This window comes from Cetorhinus maximus, chromosome 6, assembly GCF_964194155.1.
Source record: "Cetorhinus maximus chromosome 6, sCetMax3.hap1.1, whole genome shotgun sequence".
Classification (NCBI taxonomy): Eukaryota; Metazoa; Chordata; class Chondrichthyes; order Lamniformes; family Cetorhinidae; genus Cetorhinus; species Cetorhinus maximus.
Window position 1 is genome coordinate 77,479,713 of NC_135884.1, and position 13,086 is coordinate 77,492,798.

The 13,086-nt window shown below is 51.5% G+C and overlaps 1 protein-coding gene across 1 annotated transcript in view; it reads left to right on the forward strand.

The window, feature by feature from the left end:
- The window catches only part of LOC144681842 (FYVE, RhoGEF and PH domain-containing protein 5-like), a 236,174-nt gene that overhangs the window by 171,967 nt on the left and 51,121 nt on the right, over positions 1-13,086 (forward strand). The window contains exons 10-12 of the mRNA XM_078543880.1: positions 519-590; positions 2,294-2,362; positions 4,949-5,032. Of these exons, the coding sequence (XP_078400006.1) occupies positions 519-590; positions 2,294-2,362; positions 4,949-5,032 (225 nt within the window). The remainder of the gene's footprint in view (positions 1-518; positions 591-2,293; positions 2,363-4,948; positions 5,033-13,086) is intronic.

Sequence of the window (13,086 nt, forward strand, 5' to 3'; positions counted from 1 at the left end):
GCTGGGGGCCGGCGCCGGGATCACTGGGAATGCTATGGTCTTTTTATTGTGCTGATCTTTTTGTAAGGCTGTTTTTGCTGATTTGAATTGTTGCTGAGACTGGTGAGCATCTTGAGGCTGTGCATTGGGAAGCAGTTCCAGTGTGTACACTAAGGTTTGACCTGCTAAGTAAAACCAGAATCCACTGAGCAGTCAAAGCAGGAAAACTGCTACCTTACACTCAGCTCATGGTAACTGCTCACAGCCTCCAGCACTCTCCCTGTAGTGTCACTTCACCTCAGTATCTCGGGCACAAACCCCCCTTCAAAGCAAAAGCTAACTTGAGTTTATTGAAAGTTGCACTTTCTGTATCAGACAGTTCACAGGACTGTTATCAGGTGTCTGAGGCCACAATGTAATTATTCTCTCACTAATACATGCCGATACTATTCGCATATCCGCTTCAGTGACCTCCAATTCTTGTACCATTCTGTGCTGCTCCCTCTCAAGGAGCTGTCTAATTTTCCACTTCTACTCAGGAGAATCTTCAGAAGCTGCTGGAAGTTGAGCACAGAGTGAAGGGCCTACCCCAAATCACGCAGCCTGGGAGGGTGAGTAACACTGCTTTCGTCTCATTGATCCAGTGTTGTTTAGTTAGACTCTGCCCCTCTCTGCCCTCGCGTTAGCTGCACTGAGATCAGTCGGAGCTCAGGATGAGCCCGAGAGAGACATTCATGGGGCAATGTGAAAAGGGAGGGATGAAGAATGGAGAAGGCAATCACCCTGTAACTTATACAAAGAAACCACAGACAGAAGAGTAAAAACACCACTACCACAAGGGCTGAGTGTTAATACTCTCCCCGGTGTGGGACTGGGGCCGGCAGACAGAGAGAGAGAGTTCCCCGGTGTGGGACTGAGGACCAGGAAACAGGGAGATTGTGTATTTTCTCTCTATTGAGTTAATTGATGTCAGCTACAGCAGCAGCTGCTGCCTCCAGATTCTGGGTTAAGGAAGGAGAAGAGTGGGGAGGTGAGCTGGAGAGAGCAGATGGAGGGAGGGGATGGTGGGAGAGCGCAGGGAGCAGGAGCATGTTGGGGGAGAGCAGGTAGGGGAGAGAGCAAGAATGGAGGAAGGGAGAGAGGAAGAGTGCTTGGTGCCTGCTCCTGATTCCTGTTCATTGAACACATATGAGCATTAGGCAAGGACAGGGTTAGAGGAAAGAAAGATTTGCATTGATGTCGTGCCTTTCACAACCACCAGCTGTCTCAAAGCACTTTACAGCAAATAAAGAACTTTTGGAGGTGTTGTCACTGTTGTAATGTAAGAAATGTGATAGCCACTTTGTGCACAGCAAGATCCCACTAACTGCAAAGATAATCTGTCCTTTTGTGATGTCATTTGAGGGACTCATATTGGCCAGGACCCTGGGGATAACCCTCCTGCTCTTCTTCAAAGCAGCTTTGTGAGAGGGCAGTCAGGGCCTCCATTTAATATCTCATCTGCATTGAAGTGTCAGCCTAGATTTTTGTGCTCAAGCCCTGGAGTGAGACTTGAACCTGGAACCTTGTGACTCTGAGGCGAATGTGCTACCACTGAACCACGATATTGACCTCTTTAGCAAATGGGGGAGAAAAAAGTGGCTGGTTTCACTAACTGAATGGAAGTGATTGAACATTTGAATCACCAAAGCATTGAATTGCTATGACACCACGAGAAGCTGGACACCGTCCAGGACAAATCAGCCCAATTGATTGGCACCCCATACGCAAACATTCACTCCCTCCACCACCGACGCACAGTAACAGCAGTGTGTACCATCTACAAGATGCACTGCAGGAATTCACCAAGGCTCCTTAGGCAGCACCTTCCAAACACACAACCACTACCATCTAGAAGGACAAGGGCAGCAGATCGATGGGAACACCACCACCTAGAAGTTCCCCTCCAAGCCACTCACGACCATGACTTGGAAATATATCACCGTTCCTTCACTGTTGCTAGGTCAAAATCCTGGAACTCTCTCTCTAACAGCACTGTGGGTGTACCTACACCACATGGATTGCAGCGGTTCAAGAAGGCAGCTCACCACCACCTTCTCAAGGGCAATTAGGGATGGGCAACAAATGCTGGCCTAACAGCAGAAGGATGTTACTGAGGTGGGGGTGTCAGTTGCCCCTTTCCACTGATGAACAAAGAATTCAGCGAAGTGTTCAATGTATGAGAAGCTCAGTAAACAGGTGTGGTGTGGAAGGAATGACACTGTTTGCACTGAGTTTGTTAAAGCTGGAATCTCAAAACCCTTTGTCTCATTAGGTGCTTGTCAAGGAAGGACCACTGCTGAGGGTGACTGAGGAAACACTGCAGCCTCGTCATTGTTTCTTGGTAATTCCATTTTGGTTCATTTTGATCTGTTGACTCACCTGAATTCTATGATATTAAATTAGTCTAAGTTTGTGATAAATATTTATGCTGGATCTACTGAGCTGACGCCCATTCAAACCAGGAGTGTGCCTGGGAGAGAACATTGATGCAGCTGTTAATAGAGTGGTGTTGGGGGACTCAGACATTCTCCTGAGGTCGCTTAGCTGTTGGCCCTGGAGAAATGGCCTGCCCCTCATGCCTGTCATTAAATAGTTCCTTCCAAACCAAAGTAGCCTCTGTTATTTTGCTGATATTGGTACAAATATCAGAATAAAGAGAGGGATTTTGAGAAATATCATTACACAAAGTCTCTGGAGCACACAATGGGTTCGTTACCAGAGAGGATGATGGAGAAGTAGGATCGATTAGGGACCTAAAAGTGAATTTACACATGAATGAAGGGGCCATGCCTGAGGTATTAAATGAATACATTTACCTGTCTTTACCAAGGAGGTAGATGCTACCCAGTCCATGGTGACAGACGAAGAAACTCTGTCACTAGAAGGGTTCAAAATTAAAAAGGAGGAAGTGTTGAATGGACTGTCGGTACTTAAAATTGACAAGGCAGTGGGACCGGATGAGATACATCCAAGGATATTGAAGGAAATGAGTGTAGAAATTGCAGGGACACTGGCCATAATCTTTCAGTCTTCCCTAGACTCAGGAGTGGTGCTAGAGGACTGGAGAATTACAAACATTATGCCCTTGTTCAAAAAAGGTTGTAAGGATAAGCCCAGTAATTACAGACCAGTCAGTTTAACTTCAGTGGTGGACAAGATTCTAGAAACAATTATTCGGGATAGAATTAATAGTCACATAGAAAGATATGGGTTGATAAAGAAGAGCCAGTATGGATCTCTAAAGGGTAAATGGTGTTTAACTAACTAGCTGGAGTTTTTTGAAGAAATAATAGAAAAGGCTGATGAGGGTAATGTTGTTGATGTGGTGTACATGGACTTTGAAAATGCATTTGACATAGTGCCACACAACAGACTTGTGAGAAAAGTTATTGCTCATGGAATAAAAGGGACAGTAGCAACAGGGATGCAAAATTGGCTGAAAATTAGGAAGCAGAGAGTAATGGTCAAGGGATATTTTTCGAGCTGGAGGAAGGTTTGTCATGGAGTTCCCCAGGGGTCAGTATTGGGGCCCTTGCTTTTCCTGATATATATTAATGATCTAGATCTTGGTGTGCAGGGGACAATTTCAAAGTTTGCAGATGGTACAAAGCATGGGAGTGTTGTGAACTGCAAGGAGGATGGTGTGGAACTTCAAGAGGACATAGACAAGTCGGAGTGGGCAGATAGGTGGCAGATGAAGTTCAATGCGGAGAAGTGTGAGGTGATGCATTTTGGTAGGAAGAACATGGACAGACAATACAAAATAAGGGGTTAAATTTTGAAGGGGGTGCAGGAGCAGAAAGACCTGGGTGGAAATGTGCATAGATCATTGAAGGTGGCAGGACAGGTGGAGAGAGCAGTTAATAAAGCATATAGCATCCTGGGCTTTATTAATAGGGGCATAGAGTACAAGAGCAAGGAGGTTATGCTGAATTTGGTTAAGACACTCGTTAGACCTCAGCTGGAATATTGTGTACAGTTCTGGGCGTCACATTATAGGAAGGATGTGAACACATTGGACAGAGTGCAGAAGAGGTTTACAAAAATGTTCCCAGGGATGAGAAACTTCAGCTATGAGGATAAGATTGGAGAGGTTGGGACTGTTCTCTTTGGAGAGAGGAAGGATAAGAGGAGATTTAATAGACATTCAAAGTCATGAGGGGGCTGGACAGGGTAGATGGGGAGAAGCTGTTCCCACTCGTAAACGGATCAAGAACAAGAGGGCACAGATTTAAAGTGATTTGCAAAAGAAGTAAGTGTGATGTGAAAAAACTTTTTCACACAACGAGTGGTTCGGGTCTGGAATACTCTGCCTGGAAGTGTGGTGCAGGCAGGTTCAATCGAGGCATTCAAGATGGTATTTGTTTCTATTTAAATAATCATCTATGTGCAGGTGTACAGGGAAAAGGCAGGGCAATGGCACTAAGTAATAATGCTCACTTGGAGAGCTGGGGCAGTCACGATGGGCCGAATGGCCTCTTTCCCTGCCATAAAAATTCTGAGATTGTGTGAGCCAAAGACATTTACAGCTTGTAAAGAATCCTGGAAAACTAATTGAAGCAGATGTCATGGGGAATGAGTGGGGTATTGGGATTAGTTTGAAACTGATAAAGGAGCTCCTGTCCCTTGCACCTCAACTCCCCCTAACTGGTCCCCTAGCAAACGCTACCCCCCCGCCCCCCCCACCCCCACCACTCACCCACCCCACAGTTCCCTGGGTCTCAGCTACACTTTGACCTTTTGACACTGGCAGGCACCCAGTGACTACGTCAGCTCTCTGGTTTGGTGCTGGAGATGCCCAGTGCTGTAGACATTCGCCTGGTGATCATATCATTTCTCGCATCGGAAGCCAAGGGATGTGCCTGTGACTGGAGGTTACATGCATCATGGATCAGCAAGGCCAGTGATGTCTGATTCTCCTCCACAGATGAGTGACATGTTCCTGTACACTGCGCCCCAGCAATGTGGGAAATATCAACTCAACAAGACACTGCCATTGATGGGCATGAAGGTAAGGGACAGATTCCCACAGGAGCTGGGTAGGAAATAGTGCAGAGATTAGAGACAGTGGGGAGGGTGGGAACTGAAACCAAAATCAACCATCTAAAAATTGTGACTTCAAGAGCAGGTCAGAGGCTGAGAATTCTGCAGAGAGCGACTCTCACCTCCTGAATCCCCAATGCCTGTCCACCATCTACAAGGCACAAGTCAGGAGTGTGATGGAATACTCCCCACTTCCCTGGATGAGTGCAGCTCCAACAACACAAGAATCTTGACACCGTCCAGGACAAAGCAGCCCACTTGGCTGGCACCAAATCCACAAACATTCACTCCCTCCACCACTGACGCACAGTAGCAGCAGTGTGTACCATCTACAAGATGCACTGCAGGAATTCACCAAGGCACCTTAGACAGCACCTTCCAAACCCATGACTGCTACCACTGAGGGGCAGATGATTGGCTTGGTGGCTGACTGATTGAGGACAAGCCCTACTCCGTTATCCCGGATGACTACCTCCTTTTCATTCAGTACAAAATGACACGGTGGTGAAATCTAACAAGACCCATGTCTCAGTCATGGAGAGGATTATTTACCCTCAAGGAAAGCCTTACCTGGGCATTCCAGAAGTGCTGACTGAGCTAGTTGTGTTTCAGATGCTGGAGCTGGTGAACTTGCACAGGAGGCACCTGTTCAGCAGGGCAGAGCACAGGTCATGCAGCAGATCTCACACAGTCCGCCACACCTCATGCCCGCCCCCCTCATCAAGATAGATTGTCAAAGCTCTGACCTTTAACTGAACTCAGGTATTTAAAAAAAACTTGCAAAGGAACCTGTGGCCAGATGACGACCTCTCTCTGCTGCCCCATGCCCCTGCGCTGTCGAGCAGCCACTGTGAGAGCACATCTCCATCCGGCTGGTCAAGGAGTGTTTGCTGAGTCATAGACCCGACTTACGCTGGGTACAGTTGCCTGCTCCAGGAACAAGATGCTGCTGGGATTCTGAGCTGCTATGAGCAGCCTTTTGTGAGTAACTGGCAATGTGCCTGCTGCTTTTAGGCTGGTATCTAGGGTGCTCCTGCCACCCAGGCAAGTGGACTAAACGACAGCAGATGACCTGTTAACCAACATATCTGAGTGGAGATTACTGACAAGCTCAGCAACCACTTGGATGGGTAGAGCAAGGTCAGCAGACTGGTGCCAAGCTGAAGGGAGCTCTAGCTTTGCTGGCAGGTTTGGGGAAGTGATGGCTGAGGTTTTGTGAGGGGAGGAGAGAGGACAGTGTGGTTATATGAGGGTTTGTGAGGGGTGGGAGAGAGTGTGGGTATATGAGGGTTTGTGAGGGGTGGGAGAGAGTGTGGGTATATGAGGGTTTGTGAGGGGATGGGGCGAGTGTGGGTATATGAGGGTTTGTGAGGGGATGGGGCGAGTGTGGGTATATGAGGGTTTGTGAGGGGATGGGGCGAGTGTGGGTATATGAGGGTGTGTGAGGGGAGGGGGCAAGTGTGGGTATATGAGGGTTTGCGAGGGGTGGGAGAGAGTGGGTATATGAGGGTTTGTTGGGGGGAAGAGTGTGGGTATATGAGGGTTTGTGAATAGAGGGGGCGAGTGTAGTTATGAGGGTTTGTGAGGGGATGGGGCGAGTGGGTATATGAGGGTTTGCAAAGGGTGGGAGTGAGTGTGGGTATATGAGGGTTTGTGAGGGGATGGGGCGAGTGTGGGTATATGAGGGTGTGTGAGGGGAGGGGGCAAGTGTGGGTATATGAGGGTTTGCGAGGGGTGGGAGAGAGTGGGTATATGAGGGTTTGTTGGGGGGAAGAGTGTGGGTATATGAGGGTTTGTGAATAGAGGGGGCGAGTGTGGTTATGAGGGTTTGTGAGGGGATGGGGCGAGTGGGTATATGAGGGTTTGCAAAGGGTGGGAGTGAGTGTGGGTATATGAGGGTTTGCAAAGGGTGGGAGTGAGTGTGGGTATATGACGGTTTGCAAGGGGTGGGAGAGAGTGTGGGTATATGAGGGTTTGTGGGGGCTGGGAGAGAGTGTGGGTATATGAGGGTTTGTGAGGGGAGGGTGAGGATGCAGAGAGATGGGCGAGGGTGCGGAGGGATTAAGAGGGCATGAGACGGGTGGGTATGGGAAGCGCGCACACACACACTGTAATCAGACACGCACACTAATCAGACACGCGTGCACACACACTGTAATCAGACGCACAAGCGCGCACACACACTGTAATCAGACGCACAAGCGCGCACGCACACTGTAATCAGGCGCGCGCATGCAAACACTAATCAGGCGCGCGCACGCAAACACTAATCAGGCGCGCGCACGCAAACACTAATCAGGCGCGCGCACGCAAACACTGTAATCAGGCGCGCGCACGCAAACACTGTAATCAGGCGCGCGCACGCAAACACTGTAATCAGGCGCACACACACACACGCACTAATCAGGCGCACGCACACTGTAATCAGGCGCACGCACACTGTAATCAGGCGCGCGCGCACTGTAATCAGGCGCGCGCACACTGTAATCAGGCGCGCGCGCACTGTAATCAGGCGCGCGCACACTGTAATCAGGCGCGCGCACACTGTAATCAGGCGCGCGCACACTGTAATCAGGCGCGCGCACACTGTAATCAGGCGCGCGCGCACACTGTAATCAGACGCACACACACACACTGTAATCAGACGCGCACGCACACACACTGTAATCAGACGCGCACGCACACACACTGTAATCAGACGCGCACGCACACACACTGTAATCAGACACGCACACACACACTGTAATCAGACACGCACACACACACTGTAATCAGGCACGCACGCACACACTGTAATCAGGCACGCACGCACACACTGTAATCAGGCACGCACGCACACACTGTAATCAGGCACGCACGCACACACTGTAATCAGGCGCGCACACACTGTAATCAGGCGCGCACACACTGTAATCACACACGCGCACGCGCACACTGTAATCACACACGCGCACGCGCACACTGTAATCAGGCGCGCGCACACTGTAATCAGGCGCGCACACACTGTAATCAGGCGCGCACACACACACACTGTAATCAGACGCGCACGCACACACACTGTAATCAGACACGCACACACACACTGTAATCAGACACGCACGCACACACTGTAATCAGGCACGCACGCACACACTGTAATCAGGCACGCACGCACACACTGTAATCAGGCACGCACGCACACACTGTAATCAGGCACGCACGCACACACTGTAATCAGGCGCGCACACACTGTAATCAGGCGCGCACACACTGTAATCACACACGCGCACGCGCACACTGTAATCACACACGCGCACGCGCACACTGTAATCAGGCGCGCGCACACTGTAATCAGGCGCGCACACACTGTAATCAGGCGCGCACACACACACACACTAATCAGACGCACACGCACGCACACACTAATCAGACACACGCACGCACACACTGTAATCACACACACACGCACGCGCACACTGTAATCACAGACACACGCACGCGCACACTGTAATCGCGCACGCGCACACTGTAATCAGACACGCGCACGCGCACACTGTAATCACGCACGCGCACACTGTAATCACACGCGCGCGCGCGCACACTGTAATCAGACGCGCGCGCACACTGTAATCAGACGCGCGCGCGCGCGCACTGTAATCAGACGCGCGCGCGCGCGCACTGTAATCAGACGCGCGCGCGCGCACACTGTAATCAGACGCGCGCGCGCGCACACTGTAATCAGACGCGCGCGCGCGCACACTGTAATCAGACGCGCGCGCGCGCACACTGTAATCAGGCGCGCGCGCGCGCGCACACTGTAATCAGGCGCGCGCGCGCGCGCACACTGTAATCAGGCGCGCGCGCGCGCGCACACTGTAATCAGGCGCGCGCGCGCGCACACTGTAATCAGGCGCGCGCGCGCGCGCACACTGTAATCAGGCGCGCGCGCACACTGTAATCAGGCGCGCGCGCACACTGTAATCAGGCGCGCGCGCACACTGTAATCAGGCGCGCGCGCACACTGTAATCAGGCGCGCGCGCACACTGTAATCAGGCGCGCGCGCGCGCACACTGTAATCAGGCGCGCGCGCGCGCACTGTAATCAGGCGCGCGCGCGCGCACACTGTAATCAGGCGCGCGCGCGCGCACACTGTAATCAGGCGCGCGCGCGCGCACACTGTAATCAGGCGCGCGCGCGCGCACACTGTAATCAGGCGCGCGCGCGCGCACACTGTAATCAGGCGCGCGCGCGCGCACACTGTAATCAGGCGCGCGCGCGCGCACACTGTAATCAGGCGCGCGCGCGCGCACACTGTAATCAGGCGCGCGCGCGCGCACACTGTAATCAGGCGCGCGCGCGCGCACACTGTAATCAGGCGCGCGCGCGCGCACACTGTAATCAGGCGCGCGCGCGCGCACACTGTAATCAGGCGCGCGCGCGCGCACACTGTAATCAGGCGCGCGCGCGCGCACACTGTAATCAGGCGCGCGCGCGCGCACACTGTAATCAGGCGCGCGCGCGCACACTGTAATCAGGCGCGCGCGCGCACACTGTAATCAGGCGCGCGCGCGCACACTGTAATCAGGCGCGCGCGCACACTGTAATCAGGCGCGCGCGCACACTGTAATCAGGCGCGCGCGCACACTGTAATCAGACGCACGCGCGCGCGCACACTGTAATCAGACGCACGCGCGCGCGCACACTCTAATCAGACACGCGCACACGCACACACTGTAATTAGTCAGACACACGCACACTCTCTAATTAGTCAGACACACGCACACTCTCTAATTAGTCAGACACACGCACACTCTCTAATTAGTCAGACACACGCACACTCTCTAATTAGTCAGACACACGCACACTCTCTAATTAGTCAGACATACAGACACGCACACGCACGCACTGTAATCAGACATACAGACACGCACGCACTGTAATCAGACATACAGACACGCACGCACTGTAATCAGACATACAGACACGCACGCACTGTAATCAGACATACAGACACGCACACGCACGCACTGTAATCAGACATACAGACACGCACACGCACGCACTGTAATCAGACATACAGACACGCACACGCACGCACTGTAATCAGACATACAGACACGCACACGCACGCACTGTAATCAGACATACAGACACGCACACGCACGCACTGTAATCAGACATACAGACACGCACACGCACGCACTGTAATCAGACATACAGACACGCACACGCACGCACTGTAATCAGACATACAGACACGCACACGCACGCACTGTAATCAGACATACAGACACGCACACGCACGCACTGTAATCAAACACACGCACACTCTCTAATTAGTCAGACACGCACACGCACACTCTCTAATTAGTCAAACACGCACACGCACACTCTCTAATTAGTCAGACACGCACACGCACACACTGTAATTAGTCAGACACGCACACGCACACACTGTAATTAGTCAGACACGCACACGCACACACTGTAATCAGACATACAGACACGCACACGCACACACTGTAATCAGACACACGCACACTCTCTAATTAGTCAGACACACGCACACTCTCTAATTAGTCAGACACGCACACGCACACACTGTAATTAGTCAGACACGCACACGCACACACTGTAATTAGTCAGACACGCACACGCACACACTGTAATTAGTCAGACACGCACACGCACACACTGTAATTAGTCAGACACGCACACGCACACACTGTAATCAGACATACAGACACGCACACGCACACACTGTAATCAGACACACGCACACTCTCTAATTAGTCAGACACACGCACACTCTCTAATTAGTCAGACACACGCACACATACACACACAGTAATCAGACACACGCACACTCTCTAATTAGACATACACACACACACACACACACACTGTAATCAGACACACCCGCACACTGTAATCAGACACACGCATACACACACACTGTAATCAGACACACACTCATGCACTGTAATCAGACACACGCGTGTGCACTATCATCAGACTGACGTGGCGCGCACCGCACACGCGCACACTGTCATCTGACAGACGTGGCACGCTAAGACGCACACACGTGCGCTGTCTTCAGCCGCACACGCGCACACGCGCGCGCTGTCATCAGCCACACGCGCACACACACGCACTGTCATCAGCTACACGCGCGCACATTCACACATGCACTGTCATCAGCTACACGCGCGCACACGCACACACGCGCTGTGATCAGCTACACGTGCGCACGCTCACACACCCGCTGTCATCCGCTACACACGCACACCCTGTAATCAGCTACACACACTCACACTGTAATCAGCTACACACGCTCACACTGTAATCAGGTTCACACGCGCACAGACACACTGTTATCTGCTATATATGCGCGCACACACTGTAATCGGCAACACACGCACACATACACACGGAATGTAATCAGCTACTCACACACGCTGTAATCAGCTACACATGCATACACGCGCTCTAATCAGCTACACATGCATACACGCACTGTAATCTGCTACACACGTACGCACACACACGCACTGTAATCTGCTACACACGTACGCACACACACGCACTGTAATCTGCTACACACGTACGCACACACACGCACTGTAATCTGCTACACACGTACGCACACACACGCACTGTAATCTGCTACACACGTACGCACACACACGCACTGTAATCTGCTACACACGTACGCGCACACATGCACTGTAATCTACTACACACGCGCACACACACACACGCATTGTAATCTGCTACGCACACACACACACACACGCACTGTAATATGCTACGCACGCATACACACACACACACAGACTGTAATCTGCTACGCACACACACACTGTGATCAGCTACACACGCGTGTACACACACACACTGTGATCAGCTACACACGCGTGTACACACACACACTGTGATCAGCTACACGCGCGTGCACACACACACTGTAATCAGCTTCACGCGCGCGTGCACACACTGTAATCAGCTTCACACGCGCGTGCACACACTGTAATCAGCTACACACGTGCGTGCACGCACACACACACTATAATGAGCTACACACGCTCACACTGTAAGCAGCTACACACGCTCACACTGTAAGCAGCTACACACGCGCATAGACACACACTGTTATCTGCTATACACGCGCGCGCGCACACACTGTAATCGGTAACACACGCGCGCACACACATGGAATGTAATCAGCTACACACGCATACACGCACTGTAATCTGCTACACACGTACGCACACACACGCACTGTAATCAGCTACGCACACACGCCCACACACACTTTGTAATCAGCTACACACACACTAATCAGCTACACACACACACGCTGTAATCAGCTACACACACACACGCTGTAATCAGCTACACACGCGCGCACACACTGTAATCAGCTACACGCGCGCGCGCGCACACACACTGTAATCAGCTACACACATATGCGCACATACACACACTAATCAGCTACACGCGTGCACACACTGTGATCAGCTACACGCGTGCGCACACACACACACACACACACACTGTAATCAGCTACACATACGCGTCCACACACACACTCGCACTGTAATCGGCTACATGCACACACATATACACTGTAATCGGCTACACACGCACACACGCACATTGTAATTGGCTACACACTCACACACACACATACACACTGTAATCGGCTACACACGCACACATACACACTGTAATCAGCTACACGCGCGCGCGCGCGCACACATACACTGTAATCAGCTACACATGCGCACACACACTGTAATCAGCTACACACAAACATGCTGTAATCAGCTACTTGCGCGCACACACACACTCTAATCATCTACACACACGCACGCCCACACACTGTAATCAGCTAGACATGCGCGCGCACACACACTGTAATCAGCTACACACGCGCGTGCACACACACACTGTAATCAGCTGCACACATGCGCGCACATATACATACACACACACATACACACACACGAAAGAAACTCAGTGTTTCTCCTATAGAAGAT